The sequence below is a fragment of the Phragmites australis genome, chromosome 4 (genome assembly GCF_958298935.1).
Source record: "Phragmites australis chromosome 4, lpPhrAust1.1, whole genome shotgun sequence".
Lineage (NCBI taxonomy): Eukaryota > Viridiplantae > Streptophyta > Magnoliopsida > Poales > Poaceae > Phragmites > Phragmites australis.
Window position 1 is genome coordinate 44633551 of NC_084924.1, and position 18239 is coordinate 44651789.

The 18239-nt window shown below is 41.0% G+C and overlaps 2 protein-coding genes across 3 annotated transcripts; one reads left to right on the plus strand and one right to left on the minus strand.

Moving 5' to 3' along the window:
* The first annotated feature begins 710 nt into the window (after nucleotides 1-710).
* On the plus strand, nucleotides 711-4252 carry LOC133916733 (uncharacterized). 2 transcript variants are annotated; one of them, XM_062360544.1, is made up of 10 exons: nucleotides 711-1084; nucleotides 1383-1420; nucleotides 1813-1862; nucleotides 1946-2011; nucleotides 2281-2321; nucleotides 2442-2578; nucleotides 3013-3103; nucleotides 3223-3294; nucleotides 3681-3787; nucleotides 3877-4252. In XM_062360544.1, the coding sequence occupies exons 1-10, from the start codon at nucleotides 1008-1010 to the stop codon at nucleotides 4014-4016; spliced, it is 819 nt and encodes a 272-aa protein (XP_062216528.1). In that variant the 5' UTR covers nucleotides 711-1007; the 3' UTR covers nucleotides 4017-4252. The 2 variants fall into 2 exon arrangements, with proteins under 2 accessions (XP_062216528.1, XP_062216529.1); XM_062360545.1 differs by having other exon boundaries at nucleotides 1816-1862.
* A 349-nt stretch (nucleotides 4253-4601) lies between these two features.
* Nucleotides 4602-8726, minus strand: LOC133914456 (aminotransferase ALD1 homolog). The gene is made up of 8 exons (XM_062357559.1): nucleotides 8588-8726; nucleotides 8408-8466; nucleotides 8243-8310; nucleotides 8041-8157; nucleotides 6134-6196; nucleotides 5879-5983; nucleotides 5744-5794; nucleotides 4602-5639 (listed from the first exon to the last, which is right to left on the minus strand). The coding sequence occupies exons 1-8, from the start codon at nucleotides 8611-8613 to the stop codon at nucleotides 4812-4814; spliced, it is 1317 nt and encodes a 438-aa protein (XP_062213543.1). The 5' UTR covers nucleotides 8614-8726; the 3' UTR covers nucleotides 4602-4811.
* Between the last annotated feature and the right edge of the window lie 9513 nt (nucleotides 8727-18239).

Below are 18239 nucleotides of genomic sequence, written 5' to 3' on the forward strand. Positions count from 1 at the left end.
TTTGATATTAACTCAAATAAAGGTATTTGAATTAGGAAAAAGATTCAGACTTGGAGCCTCGGGATTTGAGAGAGGTTTGAATTCAAAAGAATTGAATTAAATTGACAGTTGAATGGAATCAAAGGAAAAAAATTGAATTCGAGAGACATTCAAATTCAAAACTCCACTCAAGAACCATGAAAACACAATAAACAAAAATACATATGATTCAAATTATTACAGGGGTTAAATTAAAAATTAATTTCGTGCTCTCTGAAATACTTGACCAAAATAATATATTTAGATGTATACAAACAAGTATATATATATATATATATTCAAATATACGTTTTCTTGATTTTATGTGATTTTAAATAATTAGATTTTTTAAAAAGAGTGAATTTTAGTATCTTCTAACTGCTAAAACTTATGATGTTACCATTGTTTACTGCTATTCCGGAGATTAAAAAAAAAGGTGTAACGCTTGAGCTAACTGATTGGCGTGGGGTGCAGGTGCAGTGACTGTGTTGGGGCCCACATGCAGTGGCTGCTGCTCGTCTAACCCACATGCAACGACGTTGCGCCTCGTGTCTGTAACGGGCCGGGAACACGCTTCCCTAGCCCATGTCCGTGTGGGCGGGCCTAATCTAGAGCCCATTTATCGTCATCACGGGCCAGGTTCTATTTGCTTTCGGTTTTAAGTGGCCGGACTTCTAGGACGACAAGGAAGGCCCGCAAAGACCCCTCCGCTAGGGCACCGCAAACCTCGCACTCGCCGAGCCGCTCGTGTGCGTGAGTCACCAGCGCGAGTGCGCCGTTGAGCCTGAGGGATCCCTTCCCCCGCCGCCGCCGCCGCAGGAGCCAGTGGGCACCGGCACAGCCCGCTGACAGAGGATCGCAGCCAGCACGGCGGTCTGCATCTGCGCCCCTAGTGCTCTCCTGCCACAGGTTCAAAAACCTTTCTCGAGCCGAACAACGCCGCCGCCTCTAAGGATCGCTGCCGGCGCCGGGAAGCCATCCAGGACAGGATGGGATACAATCGCCACAGGCGGGGCCGCGGATCCTCCTCGTCGTCTTCACGCCGCACCAAGCAAGAAGCCTCGTGGTAATAACACGCGACCTGTGGCTCTGCCTACACTAGATTTTGCCGGTGTTTAGGTAGTGTTACAGAGACGAATCAATTATAGAGTCCCTTGTTTAGAGACAGTTAGGAGTGCCTTTTTGTTAAATGTTAAATTTTCTGTTGGGATATATGCATTCTTTTGAGTTTATTTGGCATTCTTGTACTGTACTTGCTGCAGAGAGGATAATGTTTACTTCAATTTAAGCAGCTGTGGATTACAATTATAGTGTTTTTTTTAACAAAATGGGACTAAAATGACCCTTTTTATATTCAATTTCAGGGATGACAGTCCTGGGACATCACTTCCAAGGCAGGAAGGTACATATTTTCTGGTATTTATGGATGTTCTGTGAATTAAACATGTGTACGATTGATAAATTACTGTATGATGTTGAGATACGTTTACATGAAAAAACAAAGAACTGTTTGTCTCAACTGTCAATTATTTCAACTTTTGCCTTGTTGTGTGACTCCTGGAGCATAACAGTAAACATGACCAGAGTTATTTCAAGGCTACAAACTACTGGAATTTGGTTAAACTAAAGTAGACTTCCCTAGTTACAACTTTGTAAGTATACTATATAATTAATTCTCAAATCACTAAATCCATTTTAAGGATTCACCAGCTTCATGAAATCACCGTACATCGTTCCTCAGAAGTCAAAACTCGAAGTTTATTATTGATAAGATCATTTTGTTTTTTTATGCAGAAGAAACCGAAGAAGAATTTAAAGGTTCAAGAATCCAGATTGCAATGTGGGTAGGTGCAATTTGCATGCAATCATATGATGCTCATTTGACATTGTGAGTTGTGACAATGCTCTTGTGTTTGTTGTTGTATAGGACTTTGGGCAATGTGATGTTAAAAGGTGCACTGGTCGTAAGCTTTCAAGATTTGGGCTTTTAAAGGTAATGCACCACTTGGTTCACCAATATCCAAACCATTTTCATCCTCTCAGAGCCATTCTACATGCTAAATCTGACAAAGTACCTGAAAAAGTACAAATGCTGCAAACACATGGATATAGGGACATGGGAATCTGAATGTTCGATATCTTCAAGCTCATTCTGTTGGAACTAGTGGCTAATTTGTTCTCGTAAACACACATTTTGTCAACACTAGCACTCTGATATGAAAAATTTAACTGTTCTTGAGACGATTGCTATTTGTTTTCCAGGAGTTGCGAGTGACCAATGGCTTTGGTGGTGTTGTTCTCAGGTACTTCTATAAGCTATGCATTTAAAAGTTTTCCATCATGTATAGCTTTTAAAAGAAACTAATATAGCTCCAGTAAATTTGGTCTTTGTGATACATTTGTTTTCTTTCCTTTTCTTTCAGCCCTGTTGGGACACAATGTGTATCTAAGGCAGATCATCCTATTGTGCAAAGAAAGGGATTGGCTGTGGTTGATTGTTCCTGGGCACGTTTAAGTGATGTCCCTTTTGTGAAACTCCGCTGTGGCGCTCCTCGTCTATGTAAAATCATCTTATCTAAATAACTTTGATAAGACAATGCATCTTTGATGTTGATAATCATTTTTTTATGTGGCCCTTGGGGTTACTCTCCCCTAAGTCCTATCTGTTCTGCATGAAACCTAGCATTGGCATGCCAATAAGATGCTTCCGTAAATTGATTCTGTGTAATTTAAAACCAGCTATTATTTCTAGATTTGGTCATTTTGTGAATCTTTCCTTTGGTTTAAAGTATGATCCCATTCTTTTGCAATTTGGACTGCTACTTTGGCCTGTTTTGATATAAAGAGGTTTTTCCATGTTTTTTTAATCCAAATATCTATGCTCTCAAGAGATAACCTATTTGATTAAGTGGTTCCCGTCATAATATGCTTTACCTCTTGTAAATCAGAGTGGATTCATTAAATGGAATTAGTTTTATGCTTTAATGTTTGCAGTGCCATGGTTGGTTGCAGCAAACCCTGTGAACTATGGCCGCCCATGTGAACTGTCTTGTGTGGAAGCTTTGTCAGCTGCCCTCATAATATGGTAAATTTTCTAGCCTACCTAACAATATTGTTCGGAATATGTAGTTCTTATGAACTTGTAGCTCAGTATGGCAGTTAGTTACTGTCAGGTGTCAGCTTATTTTATATACATATTTGCAGTGGGGAGAAAGATACAGCACATCTGCTGCTGGGGAAATTCAAGTGGGGTCACTCGTTCTTGTCTCTAAACAGGTCAGTCAACTGGAATATTTGAAGTATCATATGCAGACTGGCAGTGAAATTTTTTGTAGTTACTGAAGTTATTGTACATCAATCTACCAGTTAATGATAGAGGCAGTAATGGATGCGTGAACAGTATAACATTTTTTTTCCGAGCTACAACATGTAAACTAAAATGAGGTAGATGAAGTTTTTCTTTTCTGATTCCACATGCTGAATGCTTACCTAATCAAGGATGGCGCCAGGACTATCCACTATGTCCTGTATACATACATCATTGTTCAGCGAATGTTAATGCAGTTAGATTGTCAAGCCTTGATTCTTCATATTAGATATGTCCCTTTTACATAATGTATTTAGGCCAGGCTTTCACACCCTTCCATTGTAATGATGTGCAGAGACCTCCTGAAAGCATACGCCCAATGTGAAAATGGCTCTGAGATAATCAATGTGCAGAACTCCTGGTTATCAAGTAGCTCAAGTGTTCCAAAGCCACCTGTAATTGGTAATACGGTTTTAGCCACAACTTATCCATCTGTAAAATAAAATTGATCGTGCAGGTAATGATTTACTTAATTATTTTGTGTGCCATAGAGGCTGAAAAATCACGCCAAAGCACTGAAGAAGGATCTGAAGGTGATTCTGACAGCGATTTGCCACCTCTCGAGGAGAACTTGAACCACCTGAACCTCAACCAAGATGAAGAAAGCGAGGAAGAAAGTGAAAGTGAATAAAAGGAAGTGCCAAAATGGTAGGATCTTGGAAACTGTTTTACAATAATTGAGCGAAGTGAATTGTAAGCGCCTGCTATGTAGGATCTTTTTGTTGTCTAATCAGAATAAATTTCAGTCGTCTTTACGTCTTTGATCGTGGATTCATGGTTCGAAAAGAATCCTTGTACTCATGTGGTGAATACCTGTGTAGCACAAGCTATGAAAAGAAAAGGTGAATTTAACTAAGAATTGTATCATCCGAACTTCTCAAATGACCGGATTTCCTATTTATTAGACCTCTAGTCTAGGTGTTTTACTTGATGAGCTAAGAGAGTAAGAGGTGTTACATGGATGTGGTGTATATAATTGATCACTTGAAAATGAAAATTTACCTGTGTCCTATGCACCCTGAGCTTGAACGTGGGTTCGCCCCTGTCGATTGGGATAATTTCGTGGATTGGGTAGGAGGCTTAATAGCAACCGACTTACAAGGCGGTACGTAGTTTTTCCCGTTTTTCAGAGTTCTTGAAGCACTAAATTCAGTTCTTCAGGCAATGGACGGGTTGACATGTGGAAAGTATGATAGTTCCAAATTAAGCAATGAACATACATGTGCCATGTATATATAGGACTTGCAGGTCGTGCAATTTTTTTTTGTACTAGTATACGTGTCAGCGCATCATCAGCGCATAGCAATGTTATTGATTACGTATATATGTATATACATACATACATATATAATCACGAAGTATATATATCGGCGTATACATCATCACAACACGATCCGTGACTAGGTATGTACGCATACGTGGGTCCTCAGGCGAGGAATTTCTTGAGCCTCGCGACGGCCTCCACCACCCTGTCCCGGCTGTTGAAGGCGCTGACCCTGATGAACCCCTCGCCGCCGGGGCCGAACCCGCTGCCCGGCACGGTGATGACGTGCGTCTTCTCGAGGATTTCAGCGAACACGTCCCACGACCTGCGCCCCGGGAAGCGCACCCACACGTACGGCGAGTCGGCGCCGCCGTACACCTCCTTGCCCAGGGACGCGAACGTCTCCACCAGCAGCTGCGCGTTCTCCTTGTACACACCGACCACGCGCTGCACGGCGCTCCGGCCTTCCTCCGTCGAGAGGCAGGCGAGCCCACCGGCCTGCGCGACGCTGGAGGCGCCGTTGAAGGAGGTGCACACGATGCGGTCGAAATCGCGGGCCACGGGGGAGCCGTCAGCGTACCGGAGCTCGTCGGGCACCACAGCCCAACCGAGCCGGACGCCCGTGAACCCGGCGAACTTGGAGAAGGACGAGATCTCGATGGCCACCTCCCTGGCGCCGGGCACCTCGTAGATGGACTTCGGCTTGCCTGCCACCTCCGACACGTACCACGCGTAGGACGAGTCGAAGACGATGATGGAGCCGTTCCGCCGCGCGAAGTCCACGAGCTCCCGCAGCTGCGCCGTGGACGCGACGTGGCCCGTCGGGTTGTTGGGCGAACAGAAGAAGATGACGTCGGTGCGCGGCACGCGGGAGAGGTCCGGGAAGAAGTTGTTCTCCGGCGCGCACCGCATGTACGCGATGCCCGCGTACTTGCCGGCCTCGTCCGCCTTGCCGGATTGCCCCATGATCACGCCGTTGTCCACGTAGCCCTGCACATGGAGATCACGCGCGCACACGTGAATCGAGCAACCGAATGCGGAATCTGAAAGCACGGCAACAGGCATCTGGCGACGGAGAATGGATTGTGACGTACCGGAAAGGTTGGATCTTGGACAGCAATGGTCACGTCTGATCCGAAAAGCATCTGCGCACACAGGGAAGGAAAAGGCGAGACTTTTAGCAATGGAGATCGCAAGCTGGGCTGTTGAACACCTCGTGCGTACGGTACCTGAAGGCGTGCAATGTCACACTGCGCTCCGTCCGAAACGAACACCTCATACTCTCTTATCCCCATGTTTGGGTATACTTTCTCCGCTATGGTCTTACGCAGATTCTGCAATTGTTTCGCAAAGCAAAGCAGATCTTGTTTCAGTGAACTGCCAAATGGGCTTGCTGTAGGTTCGTATCGTGTGATAATCTTTTTCTTCTACAGGAATAAGGTGATATGAGCTCAAGATTAACTACTTCAGAGTTTTTATATTACCATTTGACCTTGCTCTGGCCCATAACCCTGGTATCCTTCTGGAGTGGATAACGCAAGTGCATACTGCAAAAATAGGACAGGAAATTAACTTTTAAGCCTCTATAAATCCAACATGACATGGTGCAACCTATTTAAGAGAAGAAAAATATTCCAAATAAATTGTCTTTCAAACACCTATGTAGTTATTCTCGTGTAATCATATAAATCTTGACAAATATTATGCATTGGAATGAGATTGGTTCTTGTCTTCTAGACATGCATGAATCCACACCAAAGTCAAGCAAGCAAGCTTAAAATTGTTCTAGGGTCGCAGTCATGGCATCACATGCTCCTTTTTGTCCCCTGATGTCAACATACGGCATACCATGATCTGAAAACTGCCGAAGACATCCATTGACCAATGATTTGGAGGCGCTCTCTCGAATGTTGTTTATTTTAGGATTGGCCAGGAGCTGTACCCAGTTCACAGATGTTACCAAATGTGCGGGGTCACCAAGAGCAATATAGATACACTAGTATATACTATATATGATCAACTAAAGTAGCCATGAATGGCACCTTATCCTACTCTCATCGATCTTGGAACAATTAGAGATGCATGACTGGTGCTGTTCTCCTAATATTCCTTGACCTGCAACTGTACCTAATTGCAGGAGCAATGGCAGTACATGTGGAAAATAGCGAGAACTAGGAGGCCATGCATGATGTGGCTGCAGTGACGTACATTAGGGTCTCAAACAAGAGGAAAACCAACCGTGATAAAGAAAGGAGCTTTCACGTTTCTCGGAAGAAAAGTGTAGCATGCATGTAAAACAAATGGCAGTACATGTGGAAAATAGCGAGAACTAGGAGGTCATGCATGATGTAGCTACAGTGACGTACATCAGGGTCTCAAACAAGAGGAAAACCAACCGTGATAAAGAAAGGAGCTTTTACGTTTCTCAGAAGAAAAGTGCAGCATGCATGTAAAACAAATGGCAATGGATTTAGGTTCTGACGAGTCAAAAGATGGGTGCATATACAGCTGATTTTCGGGATGATGGAGCAGAGAAGAATCTTGGCACTTACTAGATATCATAACGTAATATTCTTCTCTACTAGGGCGAAAGTTCTTCTGCATTAGCTAGTAAAACGTGTGAGGATCCGATACTAGAGTAAAGATGTAACGTTAACTTGTTGCAGAATTGGTCTGGTATTTTGCAGAGCACCCATGCATGATGAACAGCAGGAACAAATAGTTCGATGATGGTAAATGGCATTATGGCAACCTAGGACAATGGTCTATTCAGAGTGAGGACTAGGACAGAGAACAAGTTAGAAAGATAAATAGCCCAAAAAAGTAGTTCATTTCTTGTTCAAGAGGATGGCAGGTGATAAGAGACTGCCATGGTTATCTTCTTATTCCCAAATTAGTTTTCTTCAAACGTTTCTTGGCATATGCTAAATTAGCAACTTTACTCTGATCCATATCGGTTATATATTTGGATCCGGACAATTTGATTGGTATAGTAGGTCTGGTCGTTGCAGTGTCTGTGCAAAGTTACAAACGAATCATCACAGCTAGAGCCGTCAGTCTTGCACAATATTTCAACATTCCTCTTTGAGTTGAGATCTTACTTTGATGTTATGATATAATCTTATTTATCCAATCAACTTTGTTGACTACATCAAAATAATTGACCAGCCAAGCATTTTCCTGTATAGTTCTGTGATAGTTCCATATCCCTGCTGGGAAGGTTTTGCCTTGCATGCCAACCATTTCCCTTGTTTACATATCTGATGACAAATCTCGTAGTTTTGCTCAAACACCTCATGTACCTTTATCTTCGTTAAGATTAAAGATCGTTCCCATGCATGCTTGTTCAAGAGAAAAAAGAAAAGTGCAAACTTCAGAGAACAAAGAATACCTCGGCCATAGCCGATGTTATGACGCTCGGTATGGGTTCAGTTGTGTCGCCGATACCCAAGCTGATGACCTTAGCATCTGGGTACTTCTTCAGGTGAGCTTCATGCTTAATGCTAATCTAAAGGAGGATAAAAAAATTAACACGTTAGGTTTGTGAAATAGCATGGTGAATTACGCTAGTTGAAGAAAGATTAAGTTGATACCTCCGGGAACAAGTAGCCCTTCTGAAGCTTCTCCATGTTTGGATTGCGAAGCACGCTCGTCCGAGAAGCTGAATTGTAGTAGAAATTAAACGTTATGAAATGTCAAGAATGCAACGAGGAACAAAGACACAACCATGCCATGATCTTGGTGTACGCATGCAGTACCTCCAGTCTTCACATGAGGTGCAACATCCAGTGGATGGACAGCAGCCTTCTCAAGTAGTCTGCATGAAGGATCAAACAAGGTAGAGACGATTAAATGGCTTGAAATCCTTATGCATGCATCATCCACACACTGCATGCATAAATAAACTTAAAAAATAAGTAGTATACTGTATGCAGTACTTGGAGATCATATTTGCCCGTGGCATGAATGGAGCTTGGACTAGCTAGTCAGAAAGCCTGGGAGCTAGAATGTGATGTTGCTAGCTGCTGGGGACAAAAGGATGAGCTCCTTCCTACACGTGTTTGCAGTGTCGAGCGGAGCACAACCAAAGGTGGCAACAGCACAATGTGAGCAATGCCGGATTTATAGAAATCAGAGAGCCTCTATCAGCTGCTAGCTGGGTCGAAAAGGCAGGCGTTGAAAAGTAGCCTGCTCCTCTCTTTTTTTTTTTTTTTAAAAAGAAGGTAGACTGATGCCCGAATGGTCCACTTTGAAAATGTATTCCATGATCGGAAGCAATCTGAGTTGAGTTTCAAACAGATTCTCTAGCTGTTAAGGCGGTCCCGAGCTAGTCATGGTTTGTCCCCTTGGACAAGCTCGGTTTGTGATGTCCACACCTGCATGCCACCTGTACAGTCCTATGTGCATGCTGCACGGAGGAGATTGATTTCGTCGTCAGTACAAAACTGTTCTAATTGGGATTTTCACCGGCATTACTCATGGCTTGCAGTTCGCCGAGGAATTTTCTATGCCGACCTGAGACCCTGATCAAGTCTTCCAATGAGTTGTGTAACCGTACTAAACGAGATTAGTTGAACAGCCCTATACTCCTTGTAAGGGATCATCTGCACCGGTATCTTTTTTTCCGGTTCTGTAAAAATAAAGTTACGTAACCATTGTGAAGATTATTACTACATGGCTAGCTCCTGGGGTAAAATATTCCTATGTTTTATGAAGTCAATACTGATCGAGCTATTAGCTCCTTGTATATATTTGTTTTTAGGGGAGGAAGCTCCATTTTGCCCTCTTGTTCACCAGAAATTCAATGGAACAACAAATGCTGATCTTATATCTATTGCTAGGTCATGACCTAACCTAAAAAAGAACAATATCTCTAAGGTGCAAATAGACCAACTGAGTTGACTCCGAATTCTCCTTATTGTTTTCAGGGAGACCTCAATAGCTAGAGAAGTCTATTCACAAGTTTCAGTTCCTCCGCATGGTCAACTTTAGTGGTAGTAGCTATGAGTTGTTCATGTAGGCTCTTTGTTCTTGTTCAACTTTCCTTCAGATTTTGTATGTGTGTGCTTGTCTGATGACAGTAACTAGCATATGTATGTGTTTGATCATTTTCAGTGAATCTTTTCTTAATTTATCCAAGCAGGAGTCTGTTCTCTGATATATCCAAAATCCCAAACTCAAAGAACAGTCATAAAGAGAAATGTATGAAATGTGAGAAGTATGTACATAGCATTGGACATTACATGGAAAAAAGCTACTCTTTTTTTTGAAGAAAAGAAAATTGTTACTTTTACATGCTGGTTAGTTATCCTGCCGATTGGATCAATGGACAATAAGTTTGACAAGTGGTCTCCAGTTGGGAAGGTCCATACAAAGTTATAAGTATCGTTCCTAAAAATTCCTATTTGTTAGAAACCTTGCAAGGAGAGAATTGCATAAAGCTATTAACGGATGATATTTGAAGAAATATTATCCTAGTATGTGGCAAAATACTTAGATAAAACATAGCCAATGTGTTGCTTACCATCGTTTTGAGGTACAACTGAGGATATTGTTTTGTGTCAAACATGTATGTTTACCAAAAATATGGAGATGTGTTGATGATAAGATTTGACATCTATAGTGGTCATGTTAGCGATGATCGGCTTAATGGAATATTGTTGGGTCTGGTCGAATGCGTGAAGGTGGTTTCTAGCTAAGGTGGTCTCTAGCTAAGGTGGTCTCTAGCTAAGGTGATCTTCAATGGTGATCTTCGACCAGGCGACCACGGTGATTTTCAACCAGGCGACCATAGTGGTCTTCAACTAGGTGACCATGGTGATCTTCGACCACGGTGATCTCTAACCGTGGTGATCCTCGATCACGGTGATCTCTGACTAGGTGGTCAAGACCAAGGAGTTGTTTAAGAGCAAGGAGTTAGTCAAGATCAAGGAGTTGGTTAAGTCCGAGGAGCTGGTCAGATCGAGTAGTGATTGGTCAAATGTGAGCATGTAACTGAGTTGAGCAGTCGTTCTTCAAGCGGATGTTCAGATCAAGCAGGCAGTACGCGAGCAAGATGTTTGGGTTGAGCACGTAGTCGAATTCGGGAAAGCCGAACTACAATAAAGGACATTTTGATAGATATATGGGAGTTTACATTGTCGACTAGGAAAGATATGTTAGTTATAGAAAATTTGGAGATCAGAAGGCATAACTAAATCATATATGTAAGTCTTGTTCAGTTTGAATTAGGAGTCCTAATCTTTTACGGCTAAAACTTGTCATACTTTAAATATGAGAGGGTCATAGCCGATTGAGAATTATCCAATCGATCAAACACAATTTACATTACCTTTCATTTTTATCTCTTTTGTCTAGCTCCTATAGTCGCTTTCTTTTTTTCCAATCTACATTGCTACATGGTCTCAATCTCGACGAACAAAGACAAGCCGCCGGCCATCCACGCTCGGACGGGGTCCCTCTCAAGTGTGGGTGACGACGAAGATTCGATGATGTAGCGCCACAACTGGGGTATCCTGGGTGCTGCTCACCGGATATTGCACACGAGGTGCTTAGTATTTGGCGCGGTATATTTTCATGTCAACACACTTTTTGGCAATTCCGCTGGGGAATCAAAGCTTTCGGCTACCTTTTAACCAAATTCTAAAGCCTTAGACATGTCTACTTTAAAGATTGACAAAGATAATATCATCATGGCATCCTATGACGAGTTACCGGAAGAAGCGTGTTTGGCGATCGAGGCCGACTTGGAGCAACATCGGTAATAGCTACTCTCACGCTATGTAAAGACTCAACAAGGCATGTTCAAGAAGGAAGATTCTCCATCGCCCGCCATCCAAAACCCTAAGGTACCAACCACTGTAAGTGCTCAACCCCATCCCTCATATGATGATGTTGCTAATATGATCGATCAATCTGTATGTGCAACTATGGCTAATAGTGTCCAAAATATGGTTGATGATACGTTGGTTGAGAGGATTAAGCCTTTAGTTTTGCAAATACACGAGGAACAAGGTTTGAAACACCCTGTTCTTAGTAATATTAATGCTTCAATTTCTTATGTTGTCGTTAATACATTACCTAGTGCTTCTTATGCTTACTGGAATAACTCTCATGATGGCTGAAATTATATAGGTAGTGTTGCACCTAATCATGTCACTTCTCACGCTATTAAAACTGATGTGACACAAAACTCGTATCAAACACCATATGTTAAACACCAGGCTTCAACTTTGGCTCAAGCTTATAGAGCCAAAGATTATCACAATGTGCAGACACCTTATTACCAAACCGTGGCATATAATGCTCCGCCTATACCACTGCAAGGATCAGGCATCCCTTATGGGCCGACACCTACAGAATGTTTTGCTGCGCCACCTCCTGTTACTTTCTATACACCGAATTTTCCCAAATCACAGCTTGGGCCAATAGCTAACCCTGCTCAGCCTGTGGCCGATTATGTTGAAATCATGCGAGAACAAGTAGCTACCATGCTAAGGGAACAATTCGGCGTGGAGGTTAGAAGAAAAGCTCATGCATACCAAAAGATTTATCCCGAGCACTATGACACAATCCCATACACTCGTGGTTTCAAAAGTTCATGATTTTGTGAAATTCACCAGGGAAGATAATAGAACCACTAGGGAGCATGTGGGTCAGTTTCTCACTCAATTGAGTGAAGCTAGTTCCAATGATATCCTGAAAATTAGATTATTTATTTTATCATTATCTGAAACTACTTCTACATAGTTTACATCCCTCGCTCCTAATTATGTACACGTGTGGTCTCAACTAGAAGAGAAGTTTCATGAATATTTTTATAGTTCTAACATTGAATTGAGATTTTCACATTTAACATCGGTTAAGCAAAAATGCAATGAGCTTGTGGCCCATTTTATTAGGAGGTTTAGAGATACAAAGAGCCGGTGTTTTAACTTGATGCTTTCTGAGAAAGACTTGGTCGAATTGGCTTATTCAGGTTTATTGTCACATCTTAAGAAAAAGCTAGAATGTTATAATTTTCATGATGTTAGCCAAGTCTTGCTAAGAGCTCTGGTTCAAGAGAGCAGAGTTAAAGAGTCTACAAATTTCTAGAGGCCAAATGACAAAGTGAAAGTTGATCGTTCTAATGTTCACGTACTCGAGTATGAGTTCGAGAACTCGAACGATGACGACATTGATATGTGTGTGGCCAAATGGGCCTGATTTTCTAAGTTCAAACCATTCGTTTGCTCTGCTATTAAGCCGGTGCCTCCTAAGAATCGATAAGAAGAGATTAAATTTACTTTTGATGTAGCAAAGTGTGATAGAATTTTTTATTACTTGCTACAGGAAAAAAAATATATTAAGTTGTCTCATGATCATGTAATTCCACCGTCATATGAGCTTAAGAGATGAGCTTATTGCAAATCTCATAATTCTTATTCTCATGCAACTAACTATTGCAATGTTTTACATCGACAGATTCAATCCTCCATCAATGAAGGACGATTGAAGTTTGTAGATATGTAGGTAGACAAACAACCGTTCTCGGTTAATGTGTTCGATTTCCAAGACAAAAGCATCCTATTTTGGCCAGATCAAGCCGAAACAACTAAAGGAAAAAATGTAATCGTTAGTGAAGAAAGACATAACCCTTTGGAGGAAAACAGAAGCTTGTTAAGAGAAATATTACTTGACAAAACTCCCGAAGGTAAAGAATCAATCAAGATTATGTTGCACACTTCAATCACCGAGAGGCATAATCACAATGATAAGCCAAGGATGATCAAACCAAAAAGGCCGGATGTTGGCAAGTGGAAGGTCAATGAAGTGAGGAGACATGACAAGGCTAAGAAGTTCAAACCCACCTTCGACCAGTTGTTGTCTAAATATGAGAAAGACAAGGCCGTCCGAGCACATATGAGTCGACCAAGTGGGTTTAAGTGACCACGATCACCTTTTTAGCAGGTAGCGCGTGATCATCATCGACAACAGGAAGACTTTGCTACTGCCATGTACCCTCCACTTGGGCAATCAGCATCATTGCTATGGGCACTCCCTCCTATGCCATTTACTCCTTGCCCGACGTGGGGTTATGACGGTATGTGGATGTCTCCTCCTCCCATGCAATTTCCTCTTTTTCATCCCGGATGGATAGCACCACGGAGGCCGAAGTTTGATAGGATATCATGCCCTATCCATGACCAATCGGGAAGCATAAATCGGTCTAGTGATGTTCAACACGCTAAAGTCGTGAAGAACATATACTGGGCCAAAGAGAGAAGTGTTTCCACTGAAAGTTCAGAGTGTAATGCTGATCAAACAAGAAGGATCACTGCTACTGAGTTGTTATTGAGATTGGCTCAATGAGAGTAGTTGCTGAAAAACTTGGCAAAGGACCGATTGTCTTTGGTAATAATTTGGTCAAGTCTAAACATATACTTACTGCTGTCCAAGTTGCTCCAAAGGCTAATGATCATGAAGCAAGCAGCAACCAGCCACTTTCTAAGTACGTACAATCGAGGTGGTGTCCCTCAGGCTTATCTCACACAAACAAGTGAAGATTGCAGTGGCTGCGCAAGCAAGAATTGATGAAGAAACAAGGTGAAAAGTTATGGGATGATACTTTCAATGAGGTCAAACCAATGCAACCCTTGAAATAAGTGCAGAGGCCAAAGCAAGGTACTACAACCATGCCAATATCAGCTCTTACACCAGCTTCTACACCAGCATCGACACACATGCCTATGCGAGATGATAAGGAACATGAAAAACTGATCGATTATGGTAATTCACCGGTACAAACTAATGATGCTTTACCGACTAAAGGTATGGATATCAATATGTTTTTTTATGTTACCTTCGGAGTTTCGTGCTATAGAATAACACTACGTGAAAAAAGTTATTAGTGACGGGTCCTGTACCCGTCATTCTTATCGCATCACTAATGATAGGTAATTAGTGACGGGTGATGACCCGTCACTATTGAGATCATTAATGACGGGTCATAACCGCGATCCTTCACTAATTTTCAGTCATTAGTGATGGGTCGTAACCATGACCTGTCGCTATTGACAAGTTATAATCTTGATGAATATTTTTTGGACATAAAAAAGTCAAAAAAAAATTGCTCGAGCCATCCCAACGCAGTCCCATCTCATATGCCTCACAAGCCACACTTTTTTCACATAGTTTTCAAGTTTACGTTCCATGGGAATCGAACCCGTGACCTCCTCCTCGCGTGTGTAGACACCTTACAACCATTGCTATCACGTAGTTATGATAGAAATTGAATATTTTATTCTTTTAACCTTCTTTACCAAAGGTCATTAGTAATGCGTCATAACCATGACCCGTCACTAATGACTAATTTTGCCAAATTTCGTATTCTAGTGCTGCTGAGGTGAGAAAAAAATAAAATAAAAATAAAAAATATTTGTGAATACCATCATTAATGACTGGAGTTGGTCATTAGTTATGGATTATAAGTTGACCTATCACTGATGACTGATATAGGGCGATCTGTCACTGATGAGTGGATCATTAGTGACGAGCCAAGTTGTGACTCGTCACTAATGACTGGCCTAGGACGGATCGTCGCTGATGACCTAGTCATTAGTGACGGGTCGCAACTTAAACCGTCACTAATGACTAGCCTAGGACGACCCATCACTAATGACCTTATCATTAGTGACGGATCACAACTTGAACTGTCACTATTATCATCCGTGACGGGTCATGTTACGATCTATCACTAATGACCACTCATTAGTAATGGGTCTATATCTGGTCTCGATCAGAAGACACATTAGTGACGCATCCTTATTGGACCCGTCACTAATAGGATATTAGTGACGCGTGTTGAGCAGCCGTCACTAATGTGGTTTCTTTTTTTGTTAGTTTCTTACGTAGTGAAAGGTGAAGTGGCTCAATTGGATTTGGGGCTAAGAGAAGCTATTTTTTAGATAGATCAGCACTTGAAGCCATTATATGTGAAGAGCCATATTAATAGGATGTCGATTTCAAGGATGCTAGTTGATGGTGGAGCTGTAGTGAATTTGATACCATATTCAATTTTCAAGAAGCTTGACAGAGATGGTGATGAAATAATAAAGACTAACTTAGTGCTCACGGGTGATTCTAATGAGACCAAATGTGTTATCTCTATGAAGCTTACTATTGGAAGCAAGATATTACCCACCGTCTTCTTCATTGTCAAGGTGCAAGATAATTATAGTGTTATTCTTGGACGGGATTGGATTCATGCAAATGGTTGTGTTCCCTCTACTTTGCATCAGCTTTTGATTCAATGGGTAGACAATGATATAGAAGTGGTACACGCAGATACTTTGGCCTATGTTGCTTTGACCGATGCTTCAGTCGATTGGAGATATGACAATGCCAAGTGCTTGTTGGGACTTGATCTTTCAGATTATAACTTTATTAGTGTCTCTAAAGATGGTCTTGTACTCGTGGATGTAAAGCTGGTTTGTGATAATCAGTTAAATGATGTAGCATATCAATGTGTAGAGATAGGAATTTAGATTAGTTACAAAAGCGTATGTAATGATATCATTTAGGTAAGAACGATATTTGTGAAGTCATTGAGGACTTAGATGAGTGAGATAAGTTAGGTCAAGGTTTTTCATCGATCGATTAATTAAAAGAAGTTGATATAGGTAATGGTACTACACCAAGGACGATGTTTGTAAAAAAAAATATGAAAGCTGATTACAAAACTAAGGTGATCGAGCTGCTCAGAGAGTACATCGATTGTTTTGCTTGGGAGTATCATGAGATGTCAGGGCTTGACTAAGAGTTGGTAGAACATCAGTTGCCCATTAAAATAGAATTTTGGCCTTTTACAAACACCTAGTAGGTTTAATCCTAAAATGATTGAATTGAAGAGGAGATAGACCGATTATTGAAAGCTGGGTTTATTAGGCCATGCAGATATGCGGATTGGATCTCCAATATTATTCTAGTTGAGAAGAATAATAGCGGTAAGTTGCGAATTTGCATTGATTTTAGAGATTTGAATAGAGCTACTCCTAAAGATGAATATCCTATGCCTATAGCCGACATGTTAATTAATGATGCTTCATGATATAGAATAATTATTTTTCTTGATGGGAATGCTAGTTATAATCAAATTTTTATGGCCGAGGAAGATATGTCTAAAACGCTTTTTCGTTGTCCTAATTTTGTTGGTTTATTCAAGTGGGTGGTTATGACATTTGGATTGAAAAAATACCGGTGCTACTTGTCAAAGGGCTATAAATTTAATCTTTTATGATTTGCTTGGAGTTATATCAGAAGTATGCATTGATGACATAACCATTAAATCGGATGATAGTGATTATCATTTAGCCGATTTGAGATTAGCCTTTGAAAGAATGGGTGGTTTGAAAATGAATCCATTCAAATGTGCTTTCGGTGTGTCGGCTGGAAAGTTTTTAGGCTTTATAATACATAAAAGAGCATATAGATAGATCCTACTATAATAGAGGCTATACAAAAAGTTTAGACACCTACATGTAAAAGAGATATGCAGAAATTTATAGGTAAGGTAAATTATTTGAGGAGATTTATATCAAATCTATCCGAAAAAGTTAGTGCTTTCACGCCCATACTTCGGTTGAAAAATGAGTCCAAATTTGCTTTGGGGGGGGAGGGGGGGGGACAACAGCTTGCATTTGATGAAATCAAGAAATATTTGTCTACTCCTCCGGTGCTTCGAGCTCCTAAAGTTGGATTTCCTTTTCAGTTGTATATTGATACGGGAGAGACGTGATCGATGCTGTTTTGATGCAAGATATTGATGGCAAGGAATACACAATTACTTACTTGAGCCGACGTCTCTTGGAAGCGAAGAAGAGGTATGTCTTTATTGAAAAATTATGCTTATCATTGTATTATGCTTGCATGAAGTTGATGTATTACTTGCTATCTAGTACTTGTGTAGTAGCATGTCAAGCTTATGTGGTCAAATATATGTTGTAAAAACCAATTTTAAGTGGTAGAATTGGCAAATGAGCCTATGCACTTATAGAATACGATTTGACTTATGAGTATTTAAAATCTATGAAAGGCCCGATTCTGGCGAATTTCATTATTGACCTTTAGATTGATGATAAGCATGATTTAGAAATCAACTATGTATTTGTTAAACCATGGAAACTTTACTTTGATGGTTTGTCTTGTGGGGTATGATAAGGTGTTGGTCTTGTTTTTGTTTCATCTAGAGATGCTGTTTTTAAAACACCTTGTCATTTGGAGTATTTTTTCACTTATAACCAAGATGAATATGAAACTCTCTTGTTTGGATTAGAAATTTTCATTTTCATGGGTGTAAAGAATATAAATGCTTTTGATGATTCATTGCTAGTTGTGCAGCAAGTTTCTGATAATTATAAATAGCTATCTTGACTAATGTCTAGACATCATTGCCATCTTGGATGATTTTGCTATAAGTCATGTGTCTAGAGATGATAATTTTAGAGCTAATGACTTAGCACAACAAGCATTTGGTTATCAAGTTGATAGAGGCAAATTCTTTGTGATTGAAAGACTCATGCTTAAAAATGTTGGTCATTGTATAGCCGAACA

Excerpts from the sequence above, each read along its gene's own strand:
- LOC133916733 (XM_062360544.1), top strand. The coding sequence starts at position 1,008 with ATGGGATACAATCGCCACAGGCGGGGCCGCGGATCCTCCTCGTCGTCT. Across the intron at positions 2,322-2,441 it reads TTTGGTGGTGTTGTTCTCAG|CCCTGTTGGGACACAATGTG; the intron begins GTACTTCTATAA and ends CTTTTCTTTCAG. Across the intron at positions 3,295-3,680 it reads TCGTTCTTGTCTCTAAACAG|AGACCTCCTGAAAGCATACG; the intron begins GTCAGTCAACTG and ends AATGATGTGCAG.
- LOC133914456 (XM_062357559.1), bottom strand. The coding sequence starts at position 8,613 with ATGCCACGGGCAAATATGATCTCCAA. Across the intron at positions 8,467-8,587 it reads CGGGCAAATATGATCTCCAA|ACTACTTGAGAAGGCTGCTG; the intron begins GTACTGCATACA and ends TCCTTCATGCAG. Across the intron at positions 8,158-8,242 it reads AGGGCTACTTGTTCCCGGAG|ATTAGCATTAAGCATGAAGC; the intron begins GTATCAACTTAA and ends ATCCTCCTTTAG.